The sequence below is a fragment of the Aquarana catesbeiana genome, linkage group LG08 (assembly GCF_042186555.1).
Source record: "Aquarana catesbeiana isolate 2022-GZ linkage group LG08, ASM4218655v1, whole genome shotgun sequence".
Taxonomy (NCBI): Eukaryota; Metazoa; Chordata; class Amphibia; order Anura; family Ranidae; genus Aquarana; species Aquarana catesbeiana.
The window spans coordinates 307479997-307501043 of NC_133331.1; the positions used below are offsets into that span (position 1 = coordinate 307479997).

A 21047-nucleotide genomic window follows, 5' to 3' on the forward strand; every position below is an offset into this window, starting at 1 on the left:
ATCAGTATCTTACCCTGCTCCCACTACCTACACCTTCCCAGCATTTAGCCCATTGAGGGCTCCCTGTACAGTTTCATTACCTATGACAAGCCCTCATAAATCTTCCTCTGCTACCTTTTCCTCTCCCCCTCTCATTGCTGTCACTACGTGGACTCCGATTTCATGTACGTTCTGGTGTCTGCCATCACCTGAACTTGGCACAACCACAATGCATCAACAGCTGCATCTCTTTCTGTCAGATACCAGCGCTCTCAATTTCCTGCTAACAGCAGCTACACCTTGGCACTTGTGCCTTTCATTCATCCCTGCAGTTCCTGTTTCACTATCAAGGGCTGCTCAAATGGGATTTGTGCTCCGTTATCTCAGGATCTGCATACAGATAGGTGACTGTGGGGTATTCACTCTCAACCCCACCATGTGAAGGGATTTTCCAGCATGTGGGACAACAACCTGAGCACTTTGAGACTGAGAGTGACCATTACTACATAGGTGTCAGGGAAGGCTTGTCCATAGCACAGATGAAGTTTCCAGGCACATATGTATGTGCAGGCCGGCAGCTGGCTGAGCAGATGTGCATGGACATAGGCGTATGCACATGCAAAATGGTCAGGAGTGCACCTGTCACCAAGCGTGCAATTTAAACAAGGCTGCAGCATTGGCTCATTGCTATTTGGTCTACAGCAATCTGTGTGTTTATCCCTAATTCCTGTCCCTGACCTCTAATCTTGACCCAGCTTGCTCCGGACTACGTTTGCCTGCTACCTGCCCTGACCTCAGCTTCGTTCCTGGATTCTGCCTCTTGTTCTTGCCTGATCTGCCTCACCGTTGCTGACATTGGCCTGTGACCCGACTACTCTTCTGCCTGCCGTTTATGCCTGATCTGCCTGTCTGTTACCGACCCGGCTTGTCTGACCATGTACCGTTCTCATCCAGCCTGCTTCAGCTCCTTCAGTCCAGCGAGCTTACATCTGGCTCCTGCTTCATTTCCACAGTTTGCCACCAACCAAGCTCCATTCCTGGATGGTACTGCTGGTGGGTATCGCTGGTGGATGGTATTGCTGGTGGGTACCCCTGGAGGATGGTACTGCTGGCGGATGGAACGGCTGGTGGGTATCCCTGGTGAATGTTACAGCTGGTGGATATCCCTGGTGGATGGCACTAATGGTGGGGTATCCCTGGTGGATGGTATTACTGGTGAGTACCCCTGGAAGGTAGTACTGCTGGCGGATGGTACGAATGGTTGATATCCCTGGTGGATGGCCCTGATGGTGGGTATCCCTGGTGGATGGTACTGCTAGTGGGTAACCCTGGTGGATGGTACTGCTGGTAGTTATCCCTGGATAATGGTACTGCTGGTGGCTATGCCTGGTGGGTACTGCTGGTGGATGGTACGGATAGTGGGCATCTCTGGTGGATGATACTGCTGGCACTGCTGGTGAATGGTACGGCTGGTGGGTTTCCCTGGTGGATGGTACAGCTGGTGGACAGCACTGATTGTGGGCATCCTTGGTGGATGGTATGGCTGGTGGATATACCTGGTGGATGGCACTGATGGTGGGCATCCTTGGTGGATGGTATGGCTGGTAGGTAACCCTAGTGGATGGTACTGCTGGTGGGTATCCCTGGATAATGGTACTGCTGGTGGCTATGCCTGGTGGGTACTGCTGGCACTGCTGGTGGATGGTATGGATGGTGGGCATCCCTGGTGGATGATACTGCTGGTGAATGGTACAGCTGGTGGGTATCCCTGGTGGATGGTACAGCTAGTGAGTATCCCTGGTGGATGGCACTGCTGGTGGGCATCCCTGATGGATGGTACAGCTGGTGGGTATCCCTGGTGGATGGCAATGCTGGTGGGCATCCCTGGTGGATGGTATGGCTGGTGGGTATCCCTGGTGGATGGTACAGCTGGTGGGTATCCCTGGTGGATGGCAATGCTGGTGGGCATCCCTGGTGGATGGTATGGCTGGTGGGTATCCCTGGTGGATGGTACTGCTGGTGGGTATCCCTGGATAATGGTACTGCTGGTGGCTATGCCTGGTGGGTACTGCTGGCACTGCTGGTGGATGGTATGGATGGTGGGCATCCCTGGTGGATGATACTGCTGGTGAATGGTACAGCTGGTGGGTATCCCTGGTGGATGGTACAGCTAGTGAGTATCCCTGGTGGATGGCACTGCTGGTGGGCATCCCTGATGGATGGTATGGCTGGTGGGTATCCCCGGTGGATGGTACAGCTGGTGGGTATCCCTGGTGGATGGCAATGCTGGTGGGCATCCCTGGTGGATGGTATGGCTGGTGGGTATCCCTGGTGGATGGTACAGCTGGTGGGTATCTCCTGGTGGATGGCACTGCTGGTGAGCATCCCTGGTGGATGGTATGGCTGGTGGGTATCACTGGTGGATGGTACTGCTGGTGGGTATCCCTGGGGGATGGCACTGCTGGGGGGTATCCCTGGTGGATGGTACTGCTGGTAGGTAACCCTAGTGGATGGTACTGCTGGTGGGTACCCCTGGAGGATGGTGCTGCTGGTGGCTATGCCTGGTGGGTACTGCTGACACTGCTGGTGGATGGTACAGATGGTGGGTATCCCGGGTGGATGGTGTAATGGTCATGCATACTGGGCTAACGCATAGCTGTGTGGGTAGTAGCCATTTTGTCATGGTGCAGCTCATCCCAGCCATGTTGTCCAGTGAAGGGCCCCCGACTTTTTTTTTCTTTCAGTTATCCAAGACACAAACTGGTGACTGAGGGCAGGACCTGATCAGTCCAGTGATCAGAATACAAATTGCAGAAGAAATCGGAACTCCCTCCTCCCTTATTTTCAGGAATTCATAGGCTTATACTTCAAGAGCTGTTATCTTAACATAGAGAAGCAGACCCAGGAGAGGTCTGTACAGCTAATGTCGGTCTGGTAGGATGTCCAGGCCTATCGTAAAACTGCCACCTCTCAATTCAGAGAACCAGCAGACACTGGTCGTAAATACCTTAGTGCACATAAAGCTTAAACAGTGGAATAAGTATGAAAGTTCAGCATGTTTCATAACTTCCAAAATAATATTAGCACAGCCATAATATGGACATATTTAGTTTTCTCAGATAATTTGTAGCGTTTCAAGTCCAGACACCCCTATGTCAGATAATATGGGAATCCACTGGTACCCCTTATTCCTTCTAGGTAAACTAGGCCTTGGAGACCTGGCATGTGTGTATTTGTTTTGAAGCAAATGTCATGCTGAACAATAACATGGATATTCGCAGTCTGTAAACATTAGAGATGCAGAGATATGAATCTGTATCACAAAGTGTACCTGGGACATGGTCATGAATGTAGACACCTCCCAGCAACCAACCCCTAAACAAGATGACCAGATGATTGGTCACTGGTCGCTGTCAACTCCCCTTTGATCTAACAGAAAAGGGGAGATGCCAAGACAATGGGCAGTTCTTCTTTTACCATCCAAGCAGGAACATCTGCCAAGTTTGAGAACCGATTACCCAGCTGAACTCTGATCAGCCCTCGGACATTAAATGCAAGTATTCTTCCTCCTCAATCCTACCTTACTTTGTGGCCGTATATTGTCTTTATCTCTTTGAAACATCTTTTTTTTTGTAAATATTTTATTTGCATCAACTTTGACCTTTTCAATATTAAACCCTTATGTTGAAAAGTGTTAACCTTGTCTCTAAAGCTCCTAATGCAAGCTATAAACGAACCTGCCTCTTGAAGAGCGCTACTGTTGTAGAGTGAGGCCTCTGAGTAGACCTGTCTGTGGTGGCAGTGTGTGTGTGTTACAGACACTTATTCTGAAATCATAATTGGTATTGCTAAATTGATGGAAGTCCTGACCGTTCCTAAACAAACGTCAGTGGTGGCAGTTAAAGGGTTAATTGTGTAATTAGCCCAGTGACAATCGCTCTCAGGCTGCTTGCACCTAGATTGTGGTCCAGCAAGCTGGAAAATCTTTGTGCCAGGCGCAGCTGAGAGAGGCATTGTTACGTAAGTGACAGCGTGGTGTGAGGTTGGCCGGTCCTTCATCGCGAGGTTAGAGATCATCAATGGTTGGACAGCCCTGAACTAGACCTTCTGTACTCCCCCCCCCCCCGTCTCACTAATAAAACACCAATGGATGGTTCTCTATGAGTTGGTCTTATTCTAATCACCAAAAATGATGCTCATTTGTAAAAAGGGACCTACAGATAGAACAGAATATTATATGGAAATCAGCCAATAACAACCAATAAGAAGTATGTTTAACCCAAACATTTTACACATCCTGAATATAAGGAAGGACACACACGATGTTCTCTGGTGGTTCTTCTTGCCACATTCTTTATTTGTCCGTATGTCCAAACATAAAGAAAGTGTTAGTCCATGTGAACTTTCTGGTGTCGATCAAGGGTACTTTTTTGAGTGAAAGATTTCCCGCACTCTGAACATGAATAAGGCCGCTCACCTGTGTGAACTCTCTGGTGATTAACAAGATCTCTTTTCTGAATGAAACCTTTCCCGCACTCTGAACATGAATGAGGACGCACGGCTATGTGACTTCTCTGGTGTATAAGAAGATTTTCTGTCTGATGGAACGATTTCCCACATTCTAAACATGAAAAAAGGATGATCTGTGTGAATTTTCTGGTGTCGACAGAGGTTTCCTCTATCCTTGAAACATTTCCCGCACTCTGAACATGAAAAAGGACGCACTGTGTGAGCCCTCTGGTGTTGAAGAAGGAATACTTCATGACGGAAAGATTTCCCACACTCTGGACATGAGTAAAGGCTCTCACTCTTGTGAGTTCTCTGGTGCTTAACAAGTTGTACTTTCTGAATGAAAGCTTTCCCGCACTCCGAACATGAAAAAGGACGCTCACCCGTGTGAATTCTCTGGTGAAAAACAAGGTCTCTTTTCACAACAAAACATTTCCCGCACAACATGAATAAGGACGCTCTGTGTGAATTTTCTGGTGTCGAAGGAGGCTTCTTCTTTCCTTGAAACATTTCCCGCACTCTGAACATGAAAAAGGACACTCGCCCGTGTGAATTCTCAGGTGTTTATCAAGTTCCCCCTTCTGAATGAATGATTTCCCGCACTCTGAACATGAAAAGGGACGCTCGCCCGTGTGAATTCTCCGGTGTTTAAGAAGGTTCCCTCGGTCTCTAAAAGATTTACCGCACTCTGAACATGAAAAAGGACGCTCACCAGTGTGAATTCTCTGGTGAATAACAAGGTCTCTTTTCACAACAAAACATTTCCCGCACTCTGAACATGAAAAGGGACGCTCGCCCGTGTGACTTCTCAGGTGTTTATCAAGCTCCCCCTTCTGAATGAATGATTTCCCGCACTCTGAACATGAAAATGGACGCTCGCCCGTGTGAATTCTCTGGTGTTTAAGAAGGTTCCCTCGGTCTCTAAAACATTTACCGCACTCTGAACATAAGTACGGACGCTCGCCTGTGTGAATTCTCTGGTGATAAACTAGGTGTGCTTTCTGATTGAAACATTTCCCGCACTCTGAACATGAGAAAGGTCGTTCACCTGTGTGAATTCTCTGGTGATAAACTAGGTGTGCTTTCTGATTGAAACATTTCCCGCACTCTGGACATGAGAGAGGACGTTCACCTGTGTGAATTCTCTGGTGATCAAGAAATTTTCCTTTTTGACTGAAACATTTCCCGCACTCTGGACATTTACGCTTACGTTTACGCTTGTTACTTTTCTGATGTTTAGAAGGCTTTCTGGTTTTTTTTGAAGAATTCCCACACACTGTAGATGACAAGGAACGTTCTTCTGTGTGATATCCTTCATGGTTTAAAGAAGATCCCTCAAGATGAGATGGACCTATTGATGGATCTGTACGGTGAGATCCCAGATTTGTTTCAGCAGTAATAGTATGTGGATCATCAGAAGATTCCTCAGGATTAGAGGGATCCATTGGCCTTTCTGGAAGATAAGGTCTATGATATATTTGTGTATTGGGGTCTTCTCCTGGAGAACGTTGTGTGGTGGGATTTTCTTCTTTATATTCTGAAGATACGTTATTCGAGACACAATGTCCACCTGTTGGAAATCAATGCTTAAATGTTAGAGGAATTCAGAAAAGAGGTGACTTACTGTATAAATAAATGTAAAAGAAAATGGGGCCCATGGCTATCTCATCCCGAAGCTTCTTCTACGACCTTAAAAAACGGAAGTAAACCATAATAATGATATTGTAAAGCTGTATGTAGTAGATTCACTACGGAATACTCGGTCTGTTTTGTAGCTCACATGTCGTTCCTTTATTGTACCTTTTTATTTTTATTTACTTTATTTCATTTTAGTTGTATTTTGTAATTGTCAACTTTTCACCTCAAGTATCTCTTTACAGTAGGATCCGTATTGGGGTCAACAGAGGGATGTATAGCAACATTATAACAACGCTTGTTCTTGTATTCCCTACTACGTAAAGGGGTTGTAAAGTCTCATGATTTTTCACCTTAAGGTTCACATGTCATGTTGCATGTACAGTATCTCACAAAAATTAGTACACCCCTCACATTTTTGTAAATATTTTATTCTATCTTTTCATGTGACAACACTGAAGAAATGACACTTTGCTACAATGTAAAGTAGTGAGTGTAAAACTTGTATAACAGTGTAAATTTGTTCCGATCTTATCCCGAGCGCCCCTGACTGCGGCCAAGTGACATAGCAGGTCCCGCCTTCTGGAGCTTGCAGTGCCTATGATAGATGTCCCACTGGTCCAATGGCGGGACCGTCGGATGTGTAACGTCCATCATAGGTGCTGCAGGCACCAGAAGGTGGGAATTACAATGCGGGCGCCACATCACTGTGAGATCCTCACTCGGCGCTCAGGCGGGAAGCTCTCCTCTCCGGGTGCCTGCTTTGATGATGATGGGCGCACCGCACACCATGGCTGAGCTGAGCTGCTGCAGGACACATGAAGTCTGTCTCCTGGTCACGTAGGTCAGTGTATGTATGTCAGGTAGGTAGGTCAGTGTATGTATGTCAGGTAGGTAGGTCAGTGTATGTATGTATGTATGTCAGGTAGGTCAGTGCATGTCAGGTAGGTCAGTGTATGCAGGTCAGGTAGGTAGATCAGTGTATGTATGTATGTCAGGTAGGTCAGTGTATGTCAGGTATGTCGGTGCATGTCAGGTAGGTCAGTGTATGCATGTCAGGAAGGTAGGTTAGTGTGTGCATGTCACTACCATCAGTGTGTGCATGTCACTACCGTCAGTGTATGTATGTCAGGTAGGTAGGTCAGAGTATGTCAGGTAGGTAGGCCAGTGTAATGGTCAGTGCATCAGGCAGGTGAGTTTAGCAGTCAGCATTGGTAAGCCAGGCAGCAACCAGCAAGTGAGCTTACCCCCAGCCACACAACCCCACCGCCCAGCCAAAAAACCCTGCACCACTACCGCGCCCGCCCCCCCCCCCCCCCCCCCCGCGCGCCGGCCTTGGACTTCGGGCTGAAGCCCCTGGTCTTTTTGCCACCTTGCAACACCCCTGGAGCTCTGGTATGGTATTGGGAATCATAAGGTAAAATTTAAATACAAACCAATAAAAGCAGGGATGCTCAACCTTTTGATGTTCGAGGGCCACAAAGAAATGAAATGGTTCCAAATTTTGGAACTTTTTATTTTGAATAGCTTAATGAACATTTTCCTCCTGCAGCCGCTGAATTCTGGCGGGAGGGAGAGGAGGAGAAGCCGGCTTTCGGAGATTGAAGGAGGAAAATGGAGAGAATCAGTTCACGAATATGCCACCCCCCTGCCCATGTGCTTCCCTGCTTTGAGGTCAAGGGCCACATCAGAGGGCTCCAAGGGCCACAGGTTGAGCATCTCTGAATTAAAGGATACATTACACCCAACTGCACTAGGTAACATTGTTTGCATTGAGGACATTGTTACTGCCAGAACAGAGTTGAGCCTCCATCTCATTTATTAGAAACATGGCAAAGTGCTGAGGAACAGAGATGGATCTTTCATATAGTGTACAGTACAGTATCTCCACCTCATTTGTTGAGAACATGACATTATATTGAGGAATGGAGATGGACCTTTCATATGGTGTACATTATCTCCACCTCATTTGTTGGGAACATGACATTATATTGAGGAATGGAGATGGACCTTTCATATGGTGTACAGTATCTCCACCTCATTTTGTTGGGAACATGACATTATATTGAGGAATGGAGATGGACCTTTGATTGGTGTACAGCAGGGGTGGGCAACCTGGGACCCTCCAGCTGTTGCAGAACTACAAGTCCCATCTTGCCTCTGGGAGTAATTGTAACTTCAAGCCTTGCAATGCCTCATGGAGAATGTATTTCCACAACAGCTGGAGGGCCCCAGGTTGCCTACCCCTGGTGTACAGTATTTCCTTATTTGTTGGGAACATGACATTATATTGAGGAATGGAGATTGACCTTTCATATGGTGTACAGTATCTCCTCCTCATTTGTTGGGTACATGATGTTATATGAGAAATTAAGGTGGACCTTTTTATATTGTTTTTATTATCTCCACGTTGTAATTATTTAAATATTTTATACTCATCAAATTAAAATGATAATATGAACTTTTTCTAACTTTACTGTTTATGACTTACTTGTGTCTATATGTAGAGAAGATTCCTCCTGTTTACTTTCCATAATCATCTTCCCCTCCTCTATAGACTGCTGATCTCCACTTACCAACCTCTCTTCTTCTTCCTCTTTAATCTCAGCTTTGATGTCTTTTAGTTCCTCATTCTGAACCACAAAAATGATAAAATTGATAAAACCGTCAACAATAAAAGAATATACTGTATATGTGAATTTTATTTCATAATTTAGAATATAATATTTGAGTTCTATCTCACAGTCCCCTTTACCTGAATTTGGTGAGAGATGCTGGGAACTTCCTGTGTGAAATTCTGGGAATACAAAGGAATACACTTCTCCGTAGAATACTGATCTCTACTAACAAGTATCTTTTCTTCCTCTTCAGTTTCAGCTTTGATGGCTTTCCGTTCTTCCCCCTAAATCCCAAAGATGGCAATAGAGATTTATAATAAAAAAAGAACAGGAGATTACATAGAAGAATGTCACCTCTTACCTTAGAATGCATTCTTAAGTCTACATCCTCAGTCCCCACCTACCTGATCATGGTGTACATAGTTATGATCTTCCCATGGGGAATCCCAGGAATACAAAGGACGGTGAGATCTCTCTAATGGGTTCCCATTACTGGATCCATCTGTAGGAAACACACACACTGACTGAATACATTGTTTCTATATGTTTATCAGATGATGGGGGATCTAGGTGGACCCTCCGTACTGCTCTCTCCTTTACAATAAAGTCTCCTCTTACCCGGTGATGTGAGGGGTGGCTGATTCTCCATCATGACATCCTTGTAGAGTTCCTTGTGTCCTTCTAAATGCTCCCACTCCTGCATGGAGAAATAGACAGTGACATCCTGACACCTTATAGGAACCTGACACACACAATGATACAGTCACCATCCAGACACATCCCTTGTCTGTTACTGGATAATGTCCCAGAATTCCCGACACCACTCACCTCTCCTTTCAGCAGATCAATGATCTTGTTGGTCAGTTCCAGGATCTTTTTATCACGGCTTCTCTCAGAAGATATAAGGGAAAGTGGAGGCCCTGTGATGGTGATCTGGGCTCTGCTCTGAGCTCCCAAAATTTGGTCCTCACCAGACTTCTTGACCACAACATAATCCTACAGAATAAAAGAAAGCAGAATTAAACAAAATTCAGCCAAACAATGACTGCTAAAAACAGCACAATGATTACGGGTGATGTCATGTGACCTCCCAAAATCCTTCTCACCTCTCCGGTCAGCAGGTAGAGGATCTCCAGGGTGATACCTAATATCATGTTTCTGTCCTTCTCCATCTTTGCGCGTGCTAATACAACAGAACATCAAATCTAAGAAGACAGAAAACCAACGCATGTAGTCATGGCTCACCAGATGTTTTCTTCACTCTCCTGTGTAGAGAGAGAGAGAAAGCAAAAATAGTCATTACAGACTTCCCAGAATCCTCTCCTCTTCGGTCAGCTCTGTGTACCTGGCCTGTACTGGGATGAGTTTATGGTTTGGTCCACACACTGAACCTTAACGAGAATTTATTCTGTCAGTGTAACGATTGGGAAATAATTCCCTCACTCTGGATGTACAATTGGGTAAATGGCTCTATATTTATGATGTATCTGGTCTATAAACCAGAGGCTCTGGATGGACAGTTAGGTAAAGGGCTCTATGATTATTGCTATCAACTAAAATATCATAATATTACCTAATCTACCTCAAGATCCAGTAGCGTCTCCTCATAATTTCCTACTAAATTACCTTTCACCTGGAACTTCTTGTTGTAACCCTACATCACTTCCTGTCTGTACATGACATCACTTCCTTCTTTGCGTTCCACGCCTATAACTGAGATCTCCATCTTGTGGAGAATGTTAGTACTGCAGCCTACATTCTGTACCTCAAAACCAGGCATCACAGTGTATTTATCGTTTTTGTCGCTTATTCTATTACCCAAGTACATTCATTGAATATATTAAAACGTTTCATAGTTCGATATGAAAGAAGCTAGCATAGCAATAGAATACTTTCCAGATAAAATGTGAGCTCTTTGTAGTTCTATAGCCTGTTTCTTGAGTGAGCAAATATGACAAACATGCACTAATGATTATTAATATACTGTGTACGGTGGACCAATGTGGTTGAGTAGAAAAATTTGTGTAGAGGGAATATATCCCGTCAAGGGACAACCATACTAAGATAAAGTCTTAGAGAACATAGTAAATCTTTCTCCGTATAAAAAGAGAGCATAGTGTCAAGTCTTAAGGTGGTCATCTGGTATCATCAACGTATTTAAAATGGCAGATAATTTGTGGTAGACAGATGTTTCTAGATGTGATGTCCATTCTCCTCTATGGAAGCAAAAACCAGCAAGGTTGAGGACCAGAAACACAGTGGTCAGCCATGGAAACTGAGTGCAGCAGACAAGAAATACATCCAGCCTGCTTACCTTCCAAACTGGAGGATGTCCAGGAATGCTCTATGCTCCTTCCTCTTTTACCCTTGGCAACCACAGCTGATACTGAATAAATAGAGTAGAGTTTACTCTATTTATTCATTAGCTCCTTAGGGGGTCTATCAGGGGAGGCTGCATACCTTTTTGTCCTAAGCGCAGAGTCTTTTTTCTATTTTTCACAGCTGCTACTGAGTACTCCTTATGCCCAATTGTATATCAGTATCTTACCCTGCTCCCGCTAGCTACACCTTCCCTGCATTTAGCTCATTGAGGGCTCCCTCTACAGTTTCATTACCTATGACAAGCCCTTGGAAATCTTCCTCTGCTACCTTTTCCTCTCCACTTCTCAGTGCTGTCACTACGTCTTTACCAGCAGCTCGATCTGGTCGGCCCCCTGCAACTACTCCAGCCTGTTTAAATGCCAGCTGCTCTTGTCCTGCCTGTCTCTGTGCCAGCTATCTCAGTTTGGCCAGTCGCAGCATCAATGGTAGGTCAGTCTAAACTTGACTCAGCTGCAGCTCTGACTGTTGCCATTTCATATTTTGGACATTCAGCCCCCCGGTCTCTCGCTCTATGGCATTACTACCTGCTCTTGGTTTTCTAAAAAGTTCTATTCAATCTTGAGACAGACTGACCCACTCAGTCAAGTGGGGTCCTCCAACACTGTTTAAAGCCACTGTGCACCATGGCCTTGTTCTAGCCCCCCAGCTGATACCTCTCCTGCTGTCGTCTCATAAGACCGATCCATTGTCTACTGTCCAGCCTGATTCCGCCAGTCCATTGCTTGCTGTCCCGTCAGACTTGGATGATCCATTAGCCATTGTTTGCTTTCCAGCCTGACTCTGCTGTTATGCTACCCGCTGTCCAGTCTGATACCACTGACCCATTGCCTGCTGTCCCGTCTGATACCACTGATCCATAACCTGTTGTCCAGTCTGATACCACTGATCCATGACCTGCTGTCAAATCTGATACCACTGATCCTTTACCTGCTGTCCAGTCTGATACCACTGATCCTTTACCTGCTGTCCAGTCTGATACCACTGATCCATCGCCTTCTGTCCAGTCTGATACCACTGATCCATCACCTGCTGTCCAGTCTGATACCACTGATCCACCGCCTGCTCTCCAGTCTGATACCACTGATCTATCACCCGCTGTCCAGTTTGATACCACTGATCCTTTACCTGCTGTCCAGTCTGATACCACTGATCCATCGCTTTCTGTCCAGTCTGATACCACTGATCCACCGCCTGTTGTCCAGTCTGATACCACTGATCCATCACCTGCTGTTCAGTCTGATATCACTGATCCATCGCCTGCTGTCCAGTCTGATACCACTGATCTATCACCTGCTGTCCAGTCTGATACCACTGATCCACAGCCTGCTCTCCAGTCTGATACCATTGATCCACTGCCTGCTCTCCAGTCTGATACCACTGATCCATCACCTGCTGTCCAGTCTGATACCACTGATCCATCGCCTGCTGTCCAGTCTGATACCACTGATCCATCGCTTTCTGTCCAGTCTGATACCACTGATCCACCGCCTGCTGTCCAGTCTGATACCACTGATCCACCGCCTGCTGTCCAGTCTGATACCACTGATCCACCACCTACTGTCCAGTCTGCTACTACTGATCTATTACCTGTTGTCCAGTCTGATACCACTGATCCAGAGCCTGCTCTCCAGTCTGATACCACTGATCCACCGCCTACTCTCCAGTCTGATACCACTGATCCATCAACTGCTGTCCAGTCTGATACCACTGATCCACTGCCTGCTCTCCAGTCTGATATCACTGATCCATCACCTGCTGTCCAGTCTAATACCACTGATTTATCACCTGATGTCCAGTCTGATACCACTGATCCATCGCTATCTGTCCAGTCTGATACCACTGATCCACCACCTGCTGTCCAGTCTGATACCACTGATCCATCACTTTCTGTCCAGTCTGATACCACTGATACACAGCCTGCTCTCCAGTCTGATACCACTGATCCTCTGCCTGCTCTCCAGTCTGATATCACTGATCCATCACCTGCTGTCCAGTCTGATACCACTGATCCATCGCCTGCTGTCCAGTCTGATACCACTGATCCATCGCTTTCTGTCCAGTCTGATACCACTGATCCACCGCCTGCTGTCCAGTCTGATACCACTGATCCACCGCCTGCTGTTCAGTCGGATACCACTGATCCATCACCTGATGTCCAGTCTGATACCACTGATCTATCACCTGCTGTCCAGTCTGATACCACTGATCCACCACCTGCTGTCCAGTCTGATACTACTGATCTATTACCTGTTGTCCAGTCTGATACCACTGATCCATCGTCTGTTGTCCAGTCCGATAGCACTGATCCACCACCTGCTCTCCAGTCCGATACCACTGATCCACCGCCTGCTCTGCAGTCTGATACCACTGATCCACCACCTGCTCTCCAGTCTGGTACTACTGATCCACCGCCTGCTCTCCAGTCTGATACCACTGATCCACCACCTGCTCTCCAGTCTGGTACCACTGATCCACCACCTGCTCTCCAGTCTGATACCACTGATCCATCACCTGATGTCCAGTCTGATACCACTGATCCATCGCTATCTGTTCAGTCTGATACCACTGATCCACCACCTGCTGTCCAGTCTGATACCACTGATCCATCGCTTTCTGTCCAGTCTGATACCACTGATCTATCACCTGCTGTCCAGTCTGATACCACTGATCCACAGCCTGCTCTCCAGTCTGATACTACTGATCCACTGCCTGCTCTCCAGTCTGATACCACTAATCCATCACATGCTGTCCAGTCTGATACCACTGATCCATCACCTGCTCTCCAGTCTGATACCACTGATCCACCGCCTGCTCTCCATTCTGATACCACTGATGCACCACCTGCTCTCCAGTCTGGTACCACTGATCCAACAGCTGCTCTCCAGTCTGATACCACTGATCCATCATCTACTGTCCAGTCTGATACCACTGATCCACAGCCTGCTCTCCAGTCTGAAACCACTGATCCACTGCTTGCTCTCCAGTCTGATACCACTGATCCATCGTCTGCTGTCCAGTCCGATAGCACTGATCCACCACCTGCTCTGCAGTCCGATACCACTGATCCACCGCCTGCTCTGCAGTCTGATACCACTGATCCACCACCTGCTCTCCAGTCTGGTACCACTGATCCACAGCCTGCTCTCCAGTCTGATACCACTGATCCATCACCTGCTGTCCAGTCTGATATCACTGACCTATCACCTGCTGTCCAGTCTGACAGCACTGATCCATCGCTATCTGTCCAGTCTGATACCACGGATCCAACGCCTGCTGTCCAGTCTGATACCACCGATCCATCGCCTGCTCTCCAGTCTGATACCACCGATCCATCGTCTGCTATCCAGTCTGATACCACTGATCCATTGCCTGCTCTCCAGTCTGATACTACTGATCCATCGCCTACTGTCCAGTCTGATACCACTAATCCATCACCTGCTCTCCAGTCTGATACCACTGATCCATCACCTGCAGTCTGATACCACTGATCCATTGTTTTCTGTCCAGTCTGATACCACTGATCTATCGCTTGCTATCCAGTCTGATACCACTGATCCATCACCTGCTGTCCAGGCTGACTCTATTGATCCTCTACCTGCTATCTAAGCTTACTCTATTAATACTTCATCTGCTGATCATCCAGATGCTGCTGATACACTGCCCACTGTCCAGCCTGTTGCCACTGATCCTCTGCCCGTTTTCCAGTCTGATTTCACTGAACCCATGTCTGCTGCCCAGCCAGTCTCCACTCATTCTGTGTCTGCTGTCCAGCCAGTCTCCACTCATCCTGTGTCTGCTGTCCAGCCAGTCTCCACTCATCCTGTGTTTGCTGCCCAGCCAGTCTCCAGTACTTGTTTGTCACATTCCTGGCATGGGTTACCCATCTGATCTGAGATTCCTACAGCCACCTTGCATGAGTATCTTAGGCAGCCATTTGCTTCTGTTGCGCCAAAGCCTGTCTGGGCCACCACTCTGAATTTGATAACTTCACTCGCTGACAGTTCCAGTAGAGATCTGGTAATGGTAGGGTTACATTTGAGCTTTTCCATGACCCCCGTGTAATCTTTGTAACTCCAGCTGCATTAAGGGACATGGGTCTGGTAACCAATGCCTTGGAAAGACCTGGGTGGCTTTCAAAATGCAAAGTATTTTCTAGCTATCAGACTAGCAGCTAAGATGTGAAGTGTCCGGATAGCAGTGAGACATCCTGGCCTGGGTGTACCTGTATGGTTTAATGGCCCCAGTGCTAAGCCTTCAGATGGCCCATGGGATCCTAACATTGGGATATAATCTGTCTTGAGATACTTCAAGCTTTAAGTGTTACATCTGATCTGTGGGAAAGCACATAGCCAGTTTCCAGACCCTGTTGGCAGGGTATCCTGCAGGTTGGCGGACTTTGACCTAAAGAAATCTAACATGTCTTCAGACACTGATGTTGGGAGACCTTCTCCTGTTTAGACCTATCAAACACAAGGGTCTCTCACATGGACTTTTATGATCAAGGGTCGGTGGAGCATCCAGGGGAGACTCCTGGATCACCTGCTGGTGGCACTATTGTTCTATAGCTGAAGGGTGTACTTTTGGTGTCCAACGGGTGTATCTCAGTAACCAGCTTCTGAAAAGGTAGATAACCCCTCCCCTAGCTTCCCTCAGTGCCTCAGTGAGTTTTGCCTGTGTGCCACATACTGTACCTTTTTACCACAGCCTGGTTATTGATGTGCTTGTCCTGATGATGCACTTGACCTTAACTCTGAATCCAACCTGCATCCTGTAACATGCTACCCCATATCTACTCCCCTTGTATCTGGTATGTCTCCCTGGTTGTTCCTGGCATCTCCTGTCTTACCCTGTGCAGCACACCGATCTGGTCACCCCTGCTGTTGCCGGATACCTACACTCAGTATCCTAACAGACATTCTTCCTGCTGATTACCAATATAGGGCTGATCGGGAAATCCCAGATCTTAGGGGTTTCCAATAACATTTTGACTGCTGAACCACATTCATAAAATCAAATAAAGAATAATGAGGCTTGTTGACCATGTATATAGATTCTGTACCCTAAAGCTATGGTTGCCCTACAGCCCCTGTACATCTGTAACCCAAGATTGTCCCAAACAGAGGGGGACCAAAAGAAAAGTGGGGCTCAAAGGAAGGGCAATCTAGATAGATGTGTTGAATATAAGTGAATATTTATTGAGGTACAAAATTGAAAAACATGGGGATATACAAGAGCATTACCAATAAGTTACATTGCCCTGATAAAATTGATCAATACCTAAATTGATCAAAACAAGAACACAGACATGGGGAACATATAACATATAAAGACTAACAAAACAGACATGTCCGGATGTCTGGGCTATTGATGTCTGCGCAGCCTGTGGCAGTGAGAAGTGTGCAAATATCCTGAATGGGGTTGCTGTGCAGACATCAATTCCCCCGGGGGAGGGGCGGCTCAGTATGGGATGTGGAGGGATGTGGAAAACGGGGAGGGGGGGGGGGGGGGGTAGGGAAGGAACCAGGAAGAGGGTGGAGAGCCGTGGAGTGGGGTGCTAGTATGAGACCTGTGATCAGACATCAATAATCCTGTAGATGGAAGTATATAGGCCATGCATGTATGTATGAACCACATTCATAGATACATTTAATATTTCAAGCATGTAGCTTTAACCACAAGCAGGGAGAACAATACAGTACATGGTATAAATTCAAATATAATTGTTCTGAAATGCCAGAGAACCCTGTGATACAATTTATACATTCTGAGGGCACATGTGAGTGTCAGCAACCTGGTGGTAGCTATCAGGCTAAAACAAGCTGTTTGGCTGATGCACATGTGCATATGCATGAGCATTGAAGACACATAGCACATTTACCTACACGTATGAGCTTGCGCACACACACATGCACGCACATGTGCGTGCATGTTCACTGCTGACAAGTGGCTTATTTAAACCTGATTCCTGCACTGGTCCTGTGCTGTATGGTCTTCTGCCTTGTCCCGTGATCCTGTCTTGACACAAATCCATGACCCTGTTACGGATCCGGCTGCCTCTCTGTCCTTGCTCTCAGATTATCCTTGCCTGCCCATGTTTGATGTCTGTCTTTGCTACTGACCCAGGCCTGGACTACTGACCACACTTCTGCCTAGTGACTCTGTACCTCACTGCCTGATTGTAGCTGAACTCTGCCTTTTCCTGACTCCGATTCCATGTACGTTCTGGTGTCTACCATCATCTGAACTTGGCACAACCACAATGCATCAACAGCTGTACCTCTTTCTGTCAGATACCAGTGCTCTCAATTTCCTGATCACAGCAGCTACACCTTGGCACTTGATACCACTGTGCTATTCTTTTATCCCTGCAGTCCCTGTTTCAGTATTAAGGGCTGCTCAAATGGGAACTGTCTAAAAGCCCATGCTCATCATCTCAGGATCTGCATACAGATAAGTGACAGTGGGGTATTCACTCTCAACCTCACCATGTGAAGAGATATTCCAGCATGTGGGACAACAACCTGAGCACTTGCAGACTGAGAGTGATCATTACTACATAGATGTCAGGGAAGGCTTGTCCATAGCACAGATGAAGTTTCCAGGCACATGTGTATGTGCAGGCCGGCAGCTGGCTGAGCAGATATGCATGGACATAGGCGCATGCACATGCACATGGCCAGGAGTGCACCTGTCAGCAAGCATGCCATTTAAACAAGGCTGCAGCATTGGCTCATTGCTGTTTGGTCTACAGCGTTCTGTGTGTTTATCCCTAATTCCTGTGCCTAACCTTTAATCTTGACCCAGCTTGCTCCGGACTACGTTTGCCTGCTACCTGCCCTGACCTCGGCTTCATTCCTGGATTCTGCCTCCTGTTCTTGCCTGATCTGCCTCACCGTTGCTGACATTGGCCTTTGACCCGACTACTTTTCTGCCTGCCGTTTATGCCTGATCTGCCTGTCTGTTACCAACTCAGCTTGTCTGACCATGTACCCTTCTCATCCAGCCTGCTTCAGCTCCTTCAGTCTAGCGAGCTTACATCTGCCTCCTGCTTCATTTTCAACAGTCTGCCGCCAACCAAGCTCCATCCCTGGATGGTACTGCTGGTGGATATCCCTGGTGGACAGTACTGCTGGTGGGTACCCTTGGAGGATGGTACTGTTGGCAGATGGTAGGGCTGGTGGGTATCCCTGGTGGATGGTACTACTGGTGGGTATCCTTAGATAATGGTACTGCTGGTGGCTATGCCTGGTGGGTACTGCTGGCACTGCTGGTGGATGGTAGGGATGGTGGGCATCCCTGGTGGATGATACTGCTGGCACTGCTGGTGTATGGTACAGCTGGTGGGTATCCCTGGTGGATGGTACAGCTAGTGGATATCCCTGGTGGATGGCACTGATGGTGGCCATCCCCAGTGGATGGTACGGCTGGTGGGAATCCCTGGTGGATGGTACTGCTGGTGGGTAACCCTGGTGGATGGTACAGCTGGTGGGTATCCCTGAATAATGGTACTGCTGGTGACTATGCCTGGTGGGTACTGCTGGCACTGCTGGTGGATGATACGGATGGTGGATGATACTGCTGGCACTGCTGGTGAATGATATGGCTGGTGGGTATCCCTGGTGGATGGTACAGCTGGTGGGTATCCCTGGTGAATGGAACGGGTGCCTTGTCCCAAAAGGTTCTCCGGAGAACCAGGTTTAGAGCATTCCGCAATGCCTGTCAACTTTATTTTTCGCTTCAACCACAGACTTTCTCTGCCGAGACTACCAAGGTGGGGTTCATCATATCTTTGCTCCAGGGTGAACCCCAAACCTGGGCTCATCGTCTGTTGGAAGTAAAGGACGCACAACTTGATACCATGTCCTCCTTCTTCCAGGCTATGTCCCGATTGTATGAGGACCCTCAACGAACTGCTACTGCTGAGTCCTCTCTCCATGCACTCCAGCAAGGCCGCCGAGCAGTCGAGGAATATGTTACGGACTTCAGATGCTGGAGTGCAGACACAGGTTGGAACAAAGCAGCATTGCGGCATCAGTTCCGCCTGGGATTAGCGGAGGACCTGAAGGATGAGTTAGCTCGTGTGGGGGTGCCAAGCTCACTGGAGGACTTAATTTCCGTATCCATCCAGATCGACCGTCGTCTTCGGGAACGCAGGCAGGAAAAATCAACTGGTCCATCTCAGCCTGTGTGGATGATGCCTAAAGTTCCAGTTCGTGCCCAGCCAACATCTGCTAAGTTACCTTCCTCCAAACCGGCAACAGAGACGTCCACACAACTTGGCCTGATCTGCCCATCACTTTCCCTTGAAGAACGGTCACAACGCTGTCAGGGCAACCTCTACCTCTACTGTGGAGGGGCTGGCCATTATGTACGTAATTGCCCAACTAAAGGACGTAGAGGTCTCACCACTTCTTCAGTTACCCAGTCAGTCCTGCCAGCAACTTCCGCTCATCTGGCGCTTCCCATCAATTTCCAGTTTCCAGGCAGAAGCGTGTCTACAACAGGAATTGTGGATTCCGGGGCCTGCAGTTGTTTCATTGACTTGGCATTCGCAGGTCAACAACATATTCCTCTTCTACCCAAGATGCAGGGACTTACTGTATTTCTGGCCATTGGCTCCTGTGTTAAAGCGGAGTTCCACCCAAAAGTGGAACTTCCGCTCATCGGATCCCCCCCCCTCCGGTGTCACAGTTGGCACCTTTCAGGGGGGAGGGGGGTGCGGATACCTGTCTAAGACAGGTATCTGCACCCACTCCTGGGAATAGACTCCCATGGGAGTCACGCCCCATCCCGCACTCCCCCGCTGTCTCCTGGGAAAGACACAGGTCCCAGGAGATAGCGGGGACCATTGAGAAAGCGCAGCATGACTCGCGCATGCGCAGTAGGGAATCGGGAAGTGAAGCCGCAACGCTTCACTTCCTGATTCCCTCAATGAGAATAGCGGCGGCAGCACCCGAGGATCGAGGGACGGTTCGGTCTCGGGTGCCGACATCGCTGGACCCCGGGACAGGTGAGTGACCTTATTTTAAAAGTCAGCAGCTGCAGTATTTGCAGCTGCTGACATCTAAAAAACATTTTTTCGCGGGACCCCCGCTTTAAGTCTGGACTGGTGACTAAGGAGACCCCTCCATTGCCTGACTTTGACCCCTACCAATCACAAGGAACTTTTACGTGTAGATGCAATTTCCTCACCTCTGTTTCCTGTCATTCTGGGCCTACCATGGTTTCGGGCCCATAACCTGCTGATTGATTGGAGCTTTGGCAGCATCAAGTACCAGTCATCATACTGTCAGGAGCACTGTCTATCTGAGCCCATCTTGCCACCCACTGCGCTACTTTGTATGGACATTTATACTGAACTTTAGCAAAGGGTGCCCGAGGCTTATCATGAATATCTGGATGTTTTCAGTAAGCGGGGGGCAGACACCTTACCTCCACAAAGAGCCTACGATTGCCCCATTGAACTCCTGTCAGGGGCTGCAATTCCGTTTGGTCGGATCTTCCCTCTGTCCGAAAAGGAACTAGGTGCTCTGAAGAAGTACATTGATGAGAGTCTTCAAAAGGGGTTCATCTGTCCTTCTACTTCACTTGCTGGGGCGGGAATATTCTTTGTGGAGAAGAAGGACCATTCTCTACGGCCGTGCGTAGATTATTGCAAACTAAATAAAATCACGGTGAAGAATCATTATCCCCTTCCCTTGGTTCCAGAACTTTTCCAAAGACTTCGCTCTGCTTCCATCTTCACCAAGCTTGACTTGAGGGGAGCCTACAACCTTATCCACATACATAAGGGAAATGAGTGGAAGACTGCCCTTCGCACCCGTTTTGGCCATTACGAGTACCTCATCATGCCCTTTGGTCTGTGTAATGCGCCAGCTACGTTTCAGCACTTGATTAACAACGTCTTTAAGGACTATCTAGACA

General features: G+C 47.6%; 1 protein-coding gene and 1 pseudogene across 1 annotated transcript in view; both read right to left on the reverse strand.

The window, feature by feature from the left end:
• LOC141106913 (uncharacterized) overlaps nucleotides 1-21047 on the reverse strand; it is a 148896-nt gene that overhangs the window by 49601 nt on the left and 78248 nt on the right. The window contains exon 34 of the mRNA XM_073597842.1: nucleotides 5244-5536. Coding sequence (XP_073453943.1) covers nucleotides 5244-5536 — 293 coding nt within the window. The remainder of the gene's footprint in view (nucleotides 1-5243; nucleotides 5537-21047) is intronic.
• On the reverse strand, nucleotides 4305-4998 carry LOC141105158 (uncharacterized; annotated as a pseudogene).